The sequence below is a fragment of the Oncorhynchus keta genome, chromosome 34 (assembly GCF_023373465.1).
Source record: "Oncorhynchus keta strain PuntledgeMale-10-30-2019 chromosome 34, Oket_V2, whole genome shotgun sequence".
In the NCBI taxonomy this organism is placed as follows: Eukaryota; Metazoa; Chordata; class Actinopteri; order Salmoniformes; family Salmonidae; genus Oncorhynchus; species Oncorhynchus keta.
Genome location: NC_068454.1, coordinates 75087455 through 75104087, shown reverse-complemented (window position 1 = coordinate 75104087; position 16633 = coordinate 75087455). Strand labels below are relative to the sequence as shown.

Genomic DNA, 16633 nt, shown 5'->3' with positions numbered 1-16633 from the left:
GCCACCACTAGGTGTCAGCTCAACATGCTCTAGCAGTAGGCCACCACTAGGTGTCAGCTCAACATGCTCTAGCAGTAGGCCACCACTAGGTGTCAGCTCAACATGTTCTAGCAGTAGGCCACTACTAGGTGTCAGCTCAACATGCTCTAGCAGTAGGCCACCACTAGGTGTCAGCTCAACATGTTCTAGCAGTAGGCCACCACTAGGTGTCAGCTCAACATGTTCTAGCAGTAGGCCACTACTAGGTGTCAGCTCAACATGCTCTAGCAGTAGGCCACCACTAGGTGTCAGCTCAACATGTTCTAGCAGTAGGCCACCACTAGGTGTCAGCTCAACATGTTCTAGCAGTAGGCCAACACTAGGTGTCAGCTCAACATGCTCTAGCAGTAGGCCACCACTAGGTGTCAGCTCAACATGCTCTAGCAGTAGGCCACCACTAGGTGTCAGCTCAACATGTTCTAGCAGTAGGCCAACACTAGGTGTCAGCTCAACATGCTCTAGCAGTAGGCCACCACTAGGTGTCAGCTCAACATGCTCTAGCAGTAGGCCACCACTAGGTGTCAGCTCAACATGCTCGAGCAGTAGGCCAACACTAGGTGTCAGCTCAACATGCTCTAGCAGTAGGCCAACACTAGGTGTCAGCTCAACATGCTCTAGCAGTAGGCCACCACTAGGTGTCAGCTCAACATGCTCTAGCAGTAAGCCACCACTAGGTGTCACCTCAACATGTTCTAGCAGTAGGCCACCACTAGGTGTCAGCTCAACATGCTCTAGCAGTAGACCACTACTAGGTGTCAGCTCAACATGCTCTAGCAGTAGGCCACCACTAGGTGTCAGCTCAACATGCTCTAGCAGTAGGCCACCACTAGGTGTCAGCTCAACATGCTCTAGCAGTAGGCCACCACTAGGTGTCAGCTCAACATGTTCTAGCAGTAGGCCACCACTAGGTGTCAGCTCAACATGCTCTAGCAGTAGGCCACCACTAGGTGTCAGCTCAACATGTTCTAGCAGTAGGCCAACACTAGGTGTCAGCTCAACATGCTCTAGCAGTAGGCCACCACTAGGTGTCAGCTCAACATGCTCTAGCAGTAGGCCACCACTAGGTGTCAGCTCAACATGCTCGAGCAGTAGGCCAACACTAGGTGTCAGCTCAACATGCTCTAGCAGTAGGCCACCACTAGGTGTCAGCTCAACATGCTGTAGCAGTAAGCCACCACTAGGTGTCACCTCAACATGTTCTAGCAGTAGGCCACCACTAGGTGTCAGCTCAACATGCTCTAGCAGTAGACCAGTACTAGGTGTCAGCTCAACATGCTCTAGCAGTAAGCCACCACTAGGTGTCAGCTCAACATGCTCTAGCAGTAGGCCACCACTAGGTGTCAGCTCAACATGATCTAGCAGTAAGCCACTACGAGGTGTCAGCTCAACATGCTCTAGCAGTAGGCCACTACTGGGTGTCAGCTCAACATGCTCTAGCAGTAGGCCACCACTAGGTGTCAGCTCAACATGCTCTAGCAGTAAGCTACTACTAGGTGTCAGCTCAACATGCTCTAGCAGTAGGCCACCACTGGGTGTCAGCTCAACATGCTCTAGCAATAAGACACTACTAGGTGTCAGCTCAACATGCTCTAGCAGTAGGCCACCACTAGGTGTCAGCTCAACATGCTCTAGCAGTAGGCCACCACTAGGTGTCAGCTCAACATGCTCTAGCAGTAGGCCACCACTAGGTGTCAGCTCAACATGTTCTAGCAGTAGGCCACTACTAGGTGTCAGCTCAACATGCTCTAGCAGTAGGCCACCACTAGGTGTCAGCTCAACATGTTCTAGCAGTAGACCACCACTAGGTGTCAGCTCAACATGTTCTAGCAGTAGGCCACTACTAGGTGTCAGCTCAACATGCTCTAGCAGTAGGCCACCACTAGGTGTCAGCTCAACATGTTCTAGCAGTAGGCCACCACTAGGTGTCAGCTCAACATGTTCTAGCAGTAGGCCAACACTAGGTGTCAGCTCAACATGCTCTAGCAGTAGGCCACTACTAGGTGTCAGCTCAACATGCTCTAGCAGTAGGCCACCACTAGGTGTCAGCTCAACATGTTCTAGCAGTAGGCCAACACTAGGTGTCAGCTCAACATGCTCTAGCAGTAGGCCACCACTAGGTGTCAGCTCAACATGCTCTAGCAGTAGGCCACCACTAGGTGTCAGCTCAACATGCTCGAGCAGTAGGCCAACACTAGGTGTCAGCTCAACATGCTCTAGCAGTAGGCCAACACTAGGTGTCAGCTCAACATGATCTAGCAGTAGGCCACCACTAGGTGTCAGCTCAACATGCTCTAGCAGTAAGCCACCACTAGGTGTCACCTCAACATGTTCTAGCAGTAGGCCACCACTAGGTGTCAGCTCAACATGCTCTAGCAGTAGACCACTACTAGGTGTCAGCTCAACATGCTCTAGCAGTAAGCCACCACTAGGTGTCAGCTCAACATGCTCTAGCAGTAGGCCACCACTAGGTGTCAGCTCAACATGTTCTAGCAGTAGGCCACCACTAGGTGTCAGCTCAACATGCTCTAGCAGTAGGCCACCACTAGGTGTCAGCTCAACATGCTCTAGCAGTAGGCCACCACTAGGTGTCAGCTCAACATGCTCTAGCAGTAAGCCACCACTAGGTGTCAGCTCAACATGTTCTAGCAGTAGGCCACCACTAGGTGTCAGCTCAACATGTTCTAGCAGTAGGCCACCACTAGGTGTCAGCTCAACATGTTCTAGCAGTAGGCCACCACTAGGTGTCAGCTCAACATGTTCTAGCAGTAGGCCACCACTAGGTGTCAGCTCAACATGTTCTAGCAGTAGACCACCACTAGGTGTCAGCTCAACATGCTCTAGCAGTAGGCCACCACTAGGTGTCAGCTCAACATGTTCTAGCAGTAGGCCACCACTAGGTGGAGGCCTGGACCTGATTATCAGTGAGACCAACAACTGATGATACCCAGCAGATGAGCAGTAGTCACGCAGCAGACCTGGACAGAGAGAAGAGGAGTCTGACTCTCTCTCTTTCTGTCCTTCTCGACTGAGTCATAGGACATCTGTTGATTGACAAACATCACTGACTGTGTTTGGCCCTTTCTCCGTCTGTCGCTCTCTGTACGTCTGTGCGTGCGCATGCTGAGTGTGTTTGCCAGTGTGTGTGTTGTGCGTGGCATATGCGTGCGTGCTGAATGTTTGTGTGCGTGTTTCGTGTCTATGTGCAACAGTAGGAGGTGGAGGACTCTGTGTGGTAACAGTGTGTGAGTGTGACAGCAGCTTTCTGACGCCCACCGCACAATGACTCACTGATCATGTTGTGTACATAGGATCATATTACTATGGTGACAATCTGGGCCCATATTGACCGATGGAGTCGACCAGTGTGTCAATCAGTGCATCCAATTTAAAGGTCTTCAGGTCCCTTACCGCCTCCGCGATGCCCTGTTTAGGATGGTAAGGATCCAAAGTGTAGCAAAGGTAACCCCAGTTTGAATATAATATCGTGATTTGCTCCCTCTTAGTCCTTGAAAGGATAGATTGGTTGTAGCAACTGTCAGTCATCTCTGAATGCTCTCCTCCACTCACTCTGAGTCTCAGTCAGCTCCCTCCTGCTGCTCCCACCCCCTCACCGCACATGGAGCAGTTCGCCCGCAACTAGGGGGGGCACAGAGAGGGCCTGGAAGCACGTTGCCACTCTCATCCACACAGTGGGCACAAGACTGGAGGCACACACACAAACACACAGAACCACACACACACACACACACACACACACACACACACACACACACACACACACACACACACACACACACACACACACACACACACACACACACACACACACACACACACACACACACACACACACACACACACACACACACACAGTGGGTACAACAGGGAAACCCGTTCATCCAGGTATCACACATCACTCACAACAGCCAGAGTACAGAGAAATCCACTCCAGAACAGTAAGTAGCTCTGTTGAAACCAAGGCTGTACCCCTCAACACTGATAGACATACCAATAGAACACACTTCAGGACTACAGAACAGTCAACCTGACATGGTTTAGAACAGCACTGCACCCACACTGGTGGGGAGACCTACTGGTTCCAACAGTAGGGCATAAACTTTGTTTAGAATAAACACATTTAACACAGTATGCTATACAGTTTCAACTTAATATGTTAGTTTTGTTAGCATTTACTGTACTCCATAACTCTCCACAATACAACATCTACAAAGGAAATGAATCCATTTGAACATAACATGTTACATCAGCACCCACCACAAATGAACCCATTGTACAGAACTTCAACTTTCAAAATAAGCACACACAACAAACTCACACACGAGAGGAATCCACAACCCACCCCTGCAGCTATGACACATTACTACACCACCCACAGCCATGCCAGGGTGAGGGAGGGCAGCACTCACCAGACTCACCAGTGGAACACAGCAGTTCCATGTTCCAGTGAGAGCAGCCCGCCCCTAGACTGACACTGCTACTGGCCTGTCACAGTATGACACAGTATGACACACTGAACCACCCACAGACCTGCTGTCTACATGCCAATGATGCCACACAGCACAACCAGAGACCAAGGCCCATACCAAGGATCAGGGTCCCAACCACAACCTCCTAGTCTTAGACCATTCTATCTGAACACACTCCGACTGGCTCTGAGAGCATGAGATGGACAGGGCATGAGTTTCATTTGGTAGTGGGGTGAGGGGTGATGAAAGGGGTGTAATCTGGTAGAAGGGGGTAAGTGGCCCTGTGGCCCTGCTCTGATGATGTAATGGGGATGGGAGAAGGGGCGAGCACTGATTGGATCTGACTCAGACCTCTCTCATACTAACTCACAAACACTCACTCACTCACTCACTCACTCACTCACTCACTCACTCACTCACTCACTCACTCTCTCTCTCACCTAGCCAGCTAATCTGAGAGGGCTACAGTTGCCTGATCTAATACTAGCTCTGCTATGACATGTGTAGAAGAGATAGGGGGAGGGGGAATACATGGAGAAAGGGGGGTAAGAGGGGGTAAAAAGGAGAGAGGTGAGCGAGGTAGAGGATGATACAATATTGGAGAGGGGAGGGGTGGTTTTGAGAGGAAGGGTGAGAACAATTTGGTCAGTGAGGGGTTAGAGGGGGGAGAGAAGGAATGAGAGGGTAAGAGGGTGAGAGAAGGGAAGCTCACAGCTGTGCCAATAGGAAGAGTTTGTTCCTCTGTGAGATACAGGAGACACTGTCAACACACACGCTGTGCTCAATATAGCAACTGTCACAGTGCCAGGCATACCTCTCTCTCTCTCCCTCCCTCTCCTTTTACAACCTCTCTGCCTTGCTCACATTCTCTCTCTCTCGGTCTCTGCCCACACCCAGCGCAACCTTAAAACCCCCAAAATGAACTTCCTACTTTCTATCTCTCCTTTTTTGCTACTCCTGTCAGTGTCATGTCTTGATTTTATTATTTTTATTTATTTTATTTACTTTATTTAACCAGGTAGGCCAGTTGAGAACAAGTTCTCATTTACAACTGCGACCTGGCCAAGATAAAGCAAAGCAGTGCGACAAAAACAACAACACAGATACTCATAAACAAACGTACAGTCAATAACACAATATAAATATCTATGTACAGTGTGTGCAAATATAGAAGATTAGGGAAGTAAGGCAATAAATAGGCCATAGTGGCAAAATAATTACAATTTAGCATTAACACTGGAGTGATAGATGTGCAGATGATGATGTGCAAGTAGAGATACTGGGGTGCGAAAGAGCAAGAAGATAAATAACAATATGGGGATGAGGTAGTTGGATGTGCTATTTACAGATTGGCTGTGTACAGGTACAGTGATCGGTAAGCTGCTCTGACAGCTGATACGTAAAGTTAACAGAGGGAGATATAAGTCTCCAGCTTCACGGCCATATATACCTACTGGAGTGCGTACTACGGATGGTTGTTGCTATGGTGACCAGTGAGCTGAGATGACCAGGGGCTTTACCTAGCAAAGACTTATAGATGACCTGGAGCCAGTGGGTTAGGGGACGATGACTAAATGAGCATGGTCTTTCTGCCATTAAAGGCCCATCGCTGTCCAAAATGTGATTTACCTGTGTTTTATGCTGTGCATACTGTACTGTCACATTATGAGGTTGGAATAATACTGGGAAAATGATGATAATACCTTTTTATTGTAAGAGCCGTTTGATAAGACTGCCTGAAATTTGAGCCTGTTTTGGCGGGATGAAGTTTTGGCCTGCCTGGTGGCATTAACAGCATAAATTGGTTAATAGACCAGTAAGAATGAGAGTTCCAAAACTCTCTGCCAACAGCTAGTTTTCAGTTTCCCCCTCCCCACTCTGACCACTTCCAGACAGTCCAAGCAAAATTATTGGTTGAGAAATTGTGCTTTACTAAAAAGATATGTAACTTTTTTTGTTTTGTTACCTTTTTAATTGAAAACAATCACAGTAAGGTACTTCATTTTTACCCAGAAATGATTCGCTATTGGGATAAAAAAAAAACTGCATTGGACCTATAATTATCTTACTCATTGTATTTCAGGCTTGACACACTGCCAGACATTGGTTTAATATAACACACATTCTCTGTGCTTCTCTCCAGCGCTCACATTACCCTCTCTTTCCACCTCCCACCTCCCCATTTTATTACGGTCCACCCTGCATACTTTTTCCAGACTTTACAGACTGCAAAATGAGCTTTTTGTTCTTTACTAGCTCGGTCATTGCCATGGTAATCCTACATTAAATGTGTGGCTTTCTGTCTAGCTCTAGGGTGATGGAAATAGTGCCAGGGGCTGGTTTTAAGCTGGCATGCATTGGAATGCCAGTGCTACATTGAAGCTGTCTTCTAAAAGAGAGTCAGGTGTACTTCTGTGGGTATACTAGGACACGTATTGTGTGTGTGTGTGCTTGGATTCTCTGCATGTCACTGGCAAAACTCAATCTGTGACATTCCATTTACAATCATCAGAATATCCGGCATTGTCTACTTCCTCAATTATCAGTCTCTCTTCTCCCCACCTTAACCTCCCTACTGTTGCCCCTCTCTCTTCCTCTGTGTTACGCCTTCTCCACTGTGACTTCCCCCCCTTCTCTCTCCCTGCTCCAACGTTCACTGTGGTAATCCCATTACTAATGTACAAATACCAGCTGGTAGAGAGAGGGACGGGGAAAAGGGAGGCAGAAAGAGGGAGGGAGAGAGAGAGGGACGGGGAAAAGGGAGGCAGAAAGAGGGAGGGAGAGAGAGAGGGATGGGGAAAAGGGAGGCAGAAAGAGAGAGGGAGAGAGAGAGGGACGGGGAAAAGGAAGGCAGAAAGAGGGAGGGAGAGAGAGGGACGGGGAAAAGGAAGGCAGAAAGAGAGAGGGAGAGAGAGAGGGACGGGGAAAAGGAAGGCAGAAAGAGGGAGGGAGAGAGAGAGGGACAGGGAAAGGCAGGCAGAAAGAGGGAGGGAGAGAGAGAGGGACGGGGAAAAGGGAGGCAGAAAGAGGGAGGGAGAGAGAGAGGGACGGGGAAAAGGCAGGAAAAAGAGGGAGGGAGAGAGAGAGGGATGGGGAAAAGGGAGGCAGAAAGAGGGAGGGAGAGAGAGAAGGACGGGGAAAAGGGAGGCAGAAAGAGGGAGGGAGAGAGAGAGGGACGGGGAAAAGGAAGGCAGAAAGAGGGTGGGAGAGAGAGAGGGACGGGGAAAAGGCAGGCAGAAAGAGGGAGGGAGAGAGAGAGGGACGGGGAAAAGGAAGGCAGAAAGAGACCAGGGAAAGGGAGAGAGGATGGAGGGTGAACATGAAAGAGAGAAAGTGAGAGAACAGTGAAAAGGGAGGCAGAAAGAGGGAGGGAGAGAGAGAGGAAAGAGTGAAAAGGGGACAGAAAGAGACCAGGGAAAGGGAGAGAGGATGGAGGGTGAACATGAAAGAGAGAAAGTGAGAGAACAGTGAAAAGGGGGAGAGAGAGATAATGGAGTAGAAGAATGGTGAGAGACTAAACATGCAGAGGGAAGCTGTGTAGAGAGCGCATGCCAATGCCACAGGTAGGGAGACTACAGAGGAATTCTCCTGCTGGACAATGTTGACTGACACAAAGACATACGTACAGACAAACATCAAATTGGTTGAAGATGATAGAGACCTTAAAACTTGACCCTAGAAGGAGAGAGAAAGCAAGGCAGAGACAGAGAGAGAGAGAGAGAGATGGTGTGATCCTGACAGTTGGAGTGGCAAGCTTGAAAATAAACAAGTTCTTTGATGACAAAGAGCCCATTGACTCTCTCTCTCCACTCCTCACTCTTATTCTCCCCATGTTTACTTGCTTTCATCACTTTTCCCCCCTCTCCCTTCTTTCACAGGGGCATCAACCGCCACCCTCCAACACCCGGCAGCTTGTTGTCCTTTCAACCACCACCCTCCAACACCCGGCAGCTTGTTGTCCTTTCAACCACCACCCTCCAACACCCGGCAGCTTGTTGTCCTTTCAACCTCCACCCTCCAACACCAGGCAGCTTGTTGTCCTTTCAACCTCCAACACCAGGCAGCTTGTTGTCCTTTCAACCACCACCCTCCAACACCCGGCAGCTTGTTGTCCTTTCAACCTCCACCCTCCAACACCAGGCAGCTTGTTGTCCTTTCAACCACCACCCTCCAACACCAGGCAGCTTGTTGTCCTTTCAACCTCCACCCTCCAACACCAGGCAGCTTGTTGTCCTTTCAACCTCCACCCTCCAACACCAGGCAGCTTGTTGTCCTTTCAACCTCCACCCTCCAACACCCGGCAGCTTGTTGTCCTTTCAACCACCACCCTCCAACACCCGGCAGCTTGTTGTCCTTTCAACCACCACCCTCCAACACCCGGCAGCTTGTTGTCCTTTCAACTCCACCCTCCAACACCCGGCAGCTTGTTGTCCTTTCAACCTCCACCCTCCAACACCCGGCAGCTTGTTGTCCTTTCAACCCAGGCAGCTTGTTTGTCCTTTCAACCACCACCCTCCAACACCAGGCAGCCACCCTCCAACACCAGGCAGCTTGTTGTCCTTTCAACCTCCACCCTCCAACACCAGGCAGCTTGTTGTCCTTTCAACCACCACCCTCCAACACCAGGCAGCTTGTTGTCCTTTCAACCTCCACCCTCCAACACCAGGCAGCTTGTTGTCCTTTCAACCACCACCCTCCAACACCAGGCAGCTTGTTGTCCTTTCAACCACCACCCTCCAACACCAGGTAACTTGTTTGTCCTTTCAACCACCACCCTCCAACACCAGGCAGCTTGTTGTCCTTTCAACCACCACCCTCCAACACCAGGCAGCTTGTTGTCCTTTCAACCTCCACCCTCCAACACCAGGCAGCTTGTTGTCCTTTCAACCACCACCCTCCAACACCAGGCAGCTTGTTGTCCTTTCAACCACCACCCTCCAACACCAGGCAGCTTGTTGTCCTTTCAACCACCACCCTCCAACACCAGGCAGCTTGTTGTCCTTTCAACCACCACCCTCCAACACCAGGCAGCTTGTTGTCCTTTCAACCTCCACCCTCCAACACCCGGCAGCTTGTTGTCCTTTCAACCGCCACCCTCCAACACCAGGCAGCTTGTTGTCCTTTCAACCACCACCCTCCAACACCAGGCAGCTTGTTGTCCTTTCAACCACCACCCTCCAACACCAGGCAGCTTGTTGTCCTTTCAACCACCACCCTCCAACACCAGGCAGCTTGTTGTCCTTTCAACCACCAACTCTTTCATTCTTTGGCCTCCTCTAATCCTTCTCATCTACTTGAACCCTCTTTCCCAGTCCCCTCAAAGTGTCTCTCTCTTTCCAAGCTGAGGTGTTAAGTAGACATTTTTATAATACTGACAATGATAATAATGATAATATTAATAATGATAATAAAAATAATGATAATAATGATAAATTATAATAATAATCATAATGATAATAATATTAAGAATGATATAATAACAATAATAATAATGATAATAATAATAATGATAATAATGATATAATAACAATAATAATAATGATAATAATAATGTAACACAATGATTGAGAAATCAAGGTCAAAAGGATCATAGGTTTTACCTTTTAGGGTTAATATCCCTTCAGTCTCTTTCACCTTTCTCCAACCCTCAGCAGCAACAAGGTGTGTGTGTGTGTGTATGTGTGTGTGTGTATGTATGTGTGTGTTTGACATCATCAGCCATATGAGTCATAGCATATTACACCATATAATGCCCTGTTCAGGTATTTGGCCTAATCCGGGTAGATTTCCACTGTTTGCTGTAGGCCTAATCTGTGTGTGTGTGTGTGTGTGTGTGTGTGTGTGTGTGTGTGTGTGTGCGCGCACCTGTGGTGCAATGCTGAGTGGGGTACCACACCCATTGTCCCTGGTAATTACAGAGTAATCTGTGTTGGAGCACCACAGACCAGGGGAGGCATTAGGGCTCACTGTATATTCAGTCCTGGCTCTCGGAGACCCACAGGGTGTGCAGGGTTTTGTTCTAGCCCAGCACACAAACACTGCCATACGGGCTACGAGACTGAGCTCTCTACGGGTCTGTAGGTTCTCCTAAATCAGGGTGGGCCAGCCCTCTACTGAATAAGGAGTGTTAGAGATGGGTTGGAAAAAAAGCCAACAGAACCTGTAGCTCACTAGGAGTCTAGTTCTGGACACCCCTATTTAAAGGGAGAGGGATGTTTTGGTGTAAATCTATCAGGTTCATTCAAGGTTTGGGGGGGATATGGTCTGGTGATATTGAAGGGGGGCTGGAGGGTCTAGCTGGGGAAGGGGTTCAGCGGGTGATGTTAGTGGGGGTTGGGGGTGTCCCTGTTCTCTTTCTTTCACCATCTCTGTCTTTCTCTCCACAGCGTCTGTCTGTCATTCCCATTAGGAACGGAGAGACTCTCCAAGCACGGAGGGAAGAACAGGATAAATAAAAAGCAAGGAGCGAGAGGGAAAGAGAGAGAGGGAAAGAGAGAGAGGGAAAGAGAGAGAGGGAAAGAGAGAGAGGGAAAGAGAGAGAGGGAAAGAGAGAGAGGGAAAGAGAGAGAGGGAAAGAGAGAGGGAAGATTAGGCAAACGTGTGGGAAAGCATGAAGATGTTCTAAAATCAGGATCTGAGGAGTGACTCTTTCAGATGAACACATCCTTAAGAGTAACCGTGGCTGAGAACACTTTGTCATGGAATATCAATAGAGATACATCAGTACACAACCAAGAGCAGCATCCAGGGAAGCTTCAGGCAGGATTTCATCCAAGAGACTCTGGACCAATGTGTTTCCACTGCCTAAAGAGAGACGTGTTCTATGCAGCCAGTCAACACAACAAACCAGTGGTAGAATGTATGTTACTACATAATAACACAGTTGTGAAAACAAATATTAGGTGACATCGGAAAAAGGATTAGCTTTGAATTGCTACTCATTGATTTTTCCCCACACATTATTCACCTGATAGAAACAGGACTCTCGTGATATTGGCATGAATGTCATTGGCAGTCCTTGTGCTTTTATATTGACAAGCTGTAATTAAAAATATGACAAGTCCTGTTGACTTTGAATTCAACAGTTGTTATGAAACATGATCAGTGGGTTTTATGTAAAAACAGTCTGGAGAATGTGAGTAATGCATTATGTAGTTCACACAAGTACATAACCTTGACAGCATTGTAAGACTTCAAACTTGACATGAGAGAAAGACTGAGGGATGGAGAGAGAGGGAGAAAAGGCGAGGTAGGCAAGGGAGAGGCGGCGAAGAACAGAATGAGAGGAAGAATAAGAAAGAGGTGCAAGGGGGGTGATGGCACAGCAACAGAGGGTGGAGTGGGAGAGAAAAAGAACACAAACTCTTTTGCTTTGGCAATATTTACCTGTATTTCATGCCAATAAAGCACATTGAATTGAAAAGGGAGAGAGGGGAGGAGAGGGTTGTGGCAGGAGAAGAGGATGAAGATGGAGTGAGAGAAGTGGAGGGCATGGGAAAGAGTGAATAGAAAAGAGTGGGGAGAGAGAGAGAGGTGACAAACAGAAGGGGAGGAGGACAGGGGTAGGGAGGAGGATGGGGTGGGAGAGAGGGCAGGGAGGGTGGAACAGAACAGGGGTGGAGGGTGGGGTGGGAGAGAGGGGTGGAGGGTGGGTGGGAGTCCTCCTCCCCCACCCTCTACCACTGTCCTCCTCCCCTCCTTCACTCCTTCCCTCAACCCATCTCTCCAACCCAGGTCCTCCTCCCTCCCACCCTCCCACCCCTGTTCTCCTCCCTCCCTCCCATCCTCTCTCCCACCTCTGTCGTCCTCCTCCCCCTCTTCTGTTTATCATTCATAAAGGGGAGGGAGGCACTGTGTGTTTATCATTGTTCAGAATGTACTGTGCTGTAGATTTCTATGAAAATGTCATCTCCTCTACTTGGATTACCATAGAGCACCTTTTAAAAGGGGGTGGACACTCGTACACATGAATGCACACACACACACACACGTGAGCAATTGATAGATGGACAGAAAGGCCATTTGTTCTCCACCATTTTAATGGTTTAATTTCATGTTTCATCCCCGACTCACTCTTTTTCTTTATTCTTCATCTCTCGCTTCTCTCTCCAACCATACTTCCTCTGTGAAGAGCTTGGGGGATGCTGAAGTGCTCTTCAAATGAAAGAGCGATATGGAGATAGGATGAGAGGTGGATGGACAAAGAGGACAACAGATTGAAACTGAAAGAGATAAGACTAGAGCGACAGAGGCAGAGAAAGTGAGTGAGGACAGAGAGGGAGCGCGAGAGAGAGACGGAAAGTGAAAGGGGGAGGGGGGGAGGCGAGAAAACAATGCAATGGCTAATGTTCCCCTAGATGTGGTTGACAGGGAGTCTGGGCGTGGGAAAACATTAGCCTGGCCCTTCTGCTCAGGACGAGGCAGGACGGGATAGTGCTCGCCGTTTCCTGGATTTGGGAATGCTGCATCCAGCACTCTGATGCTTATCTGGGAAAACAGAGTGAGTTTCCTGTCCTCCTGAAGAATAGCTAGTGGAGGACAGAGAGATCCTGTTTGCAAATCACACCATGGGAAGAGGGGTCGTTAAATGTGTTTTACATTGCAGTGTTATCCTGTTGATGTCCCTGCGCATTGGTCTGTGTCACACACACACACACACACACACACACACACACACACACACACACACACACACACACACACACACACACACACACACACACACACACACACACACACACACACACACACACACACACACACACACACACACACACACACACACAATGACTGTTCTTATGAGCAGCTGGGGTTGTACATAGGGCTCATGAGACACACTTCACCTGCCATGTATGATGCCACCTCTCTGCACTTGTTGACAATGTGACAATTCTGCATCAGTGCCACAGACTAGTGCCTGAGTGACAGGACACAATATTGTATATATGCAATATTTTCTCCTGAGACCGCAGGTGGCCAGGGAATATCCCATCACTGCCACCAAATTCAGCAGGGAGGTGTAGTAGACCATGTGAAATAGAGGGGGAAGTGTGTATAAGTTTGGTTTAGTTCCTGTTGCAATATGCTCAGAGTCTAGTGTTATAATGCCTTGTGCATTTGTACAGTGGTTTAATAATCTGGCCACATCAATAAATATAATTACCATTAAATGAAAAGAGATAATTAGAAGAAAGTACCTGCTATTGACGTAAAAGGACGTGATGACGGTCTTCTCTCCTCTTGAATCGTAGGACACGGATATGATGTCACCACGGCAGTGTCGCTGTGGCGGTCTCTATGGCGACGCCGCGTGCTGCAGCAGTGACGCCACCCTGGCTCGTGGTGAGTGGGTGTGACCCGCCCCTTAGAGCCCCCTGTCCGTGTGGGCGGCCCGGTGAGGAGAGAGCGAAACACGACACCCGAGAGAGGAACCAGGGGGAGGAGAAAGAGTAGCCACAGAGTACAGAATGTTAGTGAGTGGAGGAAGAAAGAAAGTCTAAAGAGGACGACTGCTATTCTACAGAACGGTTATTTTAGCCACAATATGTCAAACAACGGGGAAGATGCGATTGAGATGGAGTAAACAACTCGACAGTTCGTGAAAGTATATGCAAACAAGGAAAGATACGGGTTTTCGGTTCGTGTGCTTGTCAGGACGGTTGACCGTGTTCCGCTGCACCTCGAACAGGACAAGGCGAAGTTGCCGTGGGACAAACAGCAGTGAGCTACATCAACTGACTGCGATTCGGGGAAAGTAACGTTACCCCGATCGCTACAGTTGAGGAAGGGGGTATTGGGAAAGAAAGTGGAAGCAAAGGGGCCCGCGAGTGGAGCAACAGTGGAAAGTTTAACGTTAGCCTGTTCCCCCCCTCGTTGTTCCATTCCGAACCAAAGGAAGGGCTCAGAGGGAGACGACTTTTCCTTCCACAAACGCTACTGACTTGAGATCCACCAAGCTCGCTAGCTAACGTAAACTACCTTGCAACACTCAAAATGAAAACCCCCGGAGATTCGGGTAAGTTTGTGCAAAACACAAGTCGACCACTTTTGTCCGGATGAACTTGATCATGAACTTGCTGGTTGTCTTCGCCAGTTGTACGTTCTGTTGTTGTCAATTATTAAGTGGTGAACAAAAGTCATACAAGTTGTTAAATACATTTAACTAGCTGGTTAGCTGGCTAACATTAGCCGTGCATTTGACAGTTAGCTGGTTGACTTGAGTTCATTGCATTGTAGCTATACAGTATTCAACACGTTCTCCAGTTATGTTTGATAAGTTGGTACAACTGAAGTTGATGCAAAAGTGTTGTTTATACTTACTGTGTAGTTTGATGTGGATTTATTGTCGACCTGTTGATGTAGCTGAAGTTGAGTTGCTTTAGTGAGACATTCAAAATGGAAGCTTTTGCAAGCGGACATCCACTTTTAATACTCGAAAAGGAAATTAAACGATTGGTTGAGTTGTGGTGAATCATATGAACCAGACACTTTATGGAAGATTAGACCTATCTACCGGTGTTGTTTAAGAGTTTAGTTTAATTTGGTCATTTACAAGGTGTTGCTTGTTTGTCATCCTATGCATCCCGTCAAGTTTGTATTTCTCCGCTGTTTGGTCGACATAGCTTTTAAATATGTGGCCACCTTTTAGGGTCTATTTTCTCAGAAACGTCAAATGCTACTGTTTTATGTATGAACCTGTCATAATCGAATCTGATTAATTCGTGCTTTGTTTGTATCGTGCTTCAATAAGTTCTGCAAAGTAACTGCACGGACCCAGCCGTGGAATGTTGCGGAATCCATGTTGGGATTTTCCCCTCACCCGTTCGTAGAAAGTCTATGGACAAGTTTTCGAAGCATCTTCAATCGGCCAAATTCACTCTTAATTCACCGTTCAGATTACGTTGTCATTCGCACAACACATATATTTAGTTAGAGCAGTGAAAATGCAAGTGAATAATTTGTTTTGTTTACTTTGCGAGAAAACCATGCTTGGTTAGTTATGAAGGCCGCGGAGCTAGAGAGACGGGTGAACGTTTCAATGGATTGTCATTCTCGAAGGTGGAGGCTTTGTCGAATCCCAAGACGTTTGAATAAATCCTGTCGTTTCTGATGTTTGCAGTTTACAATAACGCTTTAGGCATATTTCAAGCAATAATTAAACGTTAATCTCGTTTTCACTTTAGTAATGATCAGTGATGAAGGCAGATGTCTGGGGATGAGTAACAGTGACTGAGCCGCTGACAAAACAGACCAACTATCTGAGTCCGACCGTAAACAAACAATGAAACACACCGCATCATAGGTGGCGCTGGAGTTTCACCTTTGGGGAAGCAGCTCAGCCCTAGCTGATAAACACATTTCATGCAATTCTACAACACTTTACATGTCTGGAGACATCAGAATCTTTTAATAGCCTACTACACAAATTGCAGGTTAGGCCTAGGCTACTCTGCTGACACTGACAAACTGAAATCAATAAAAACAACCTTGTCTTTAATGTAACCATCTAATCTAGGCCTACGAAAAGGGGAGACAAATTGTACAATATGACTTCTATCTACAATTGAAGAGGAAATTATTGTAATCAACTTTCCAGTGGCACTGACTCGCCCAATGATAAAGACAGTGAATATGCGCACTCACCAGAGATATGGTCGACACTCTCCACTAGTGCCAAGATATTAGTCCTGGTGTATCCTACGAATGGGAATAAACTACACTTTGCACTTAAATCATTTGGACTATATGTGACTTTTGTGTTTATCCCACAATTTAATTTTGAAATATTGCGATTGGCCTAGGGCTATAGATGCGTCTCGCTGACTGCCGAAACTCAACATCAGCTATTTCATATTTGCCAAATTGCGGACTTCTCAACTGTAGGCTATGTGCTTGTTATTTACCATGTAATGGTGATATAACCAATTAGGTTCCATAACAGGAGACAATACAACCAACCAATCAAGTTAATTCATTTAATAAAAAAATCAATATTGTGAGCCAGTATTAAATCTGGCAGGGGAGTCAACTGGTTATGCCAGATCACTGGCTGGGAAACTGTTTTATGGAAATCATCAAAGGTGCAGCAACCATTGCATTGTTACATT

The 16633-nt window shown here is 47.6% G+C and overlaps 1 protein-coding gene across 1 annotated transcript in view; it reads left to right on the top strand.

Annotated features, from left to right (window-relative positions):
* The first annotated feature begins 13283 nt into the window (after positions 1 to 13283).
* The window catches only part of LOC118380755 (ETS domain-containing transcription factor ERF-like), a 138433-nt gene continuing 135083 nt past the window's right edge, over positions 13284 to 16633 (top strand). The window contains exon 1 of the mRNA XM_052494824.1: positions 13284 to 14541. Coding sequence (XP_052350784.1) covers positions 14520 to 14541 — 22 coding nt within the window. The 5' untranslated portion in view covers positions 13284 to 14519. The remainder of the gene's footprint in view (positions 14542 to 16633) is intronic.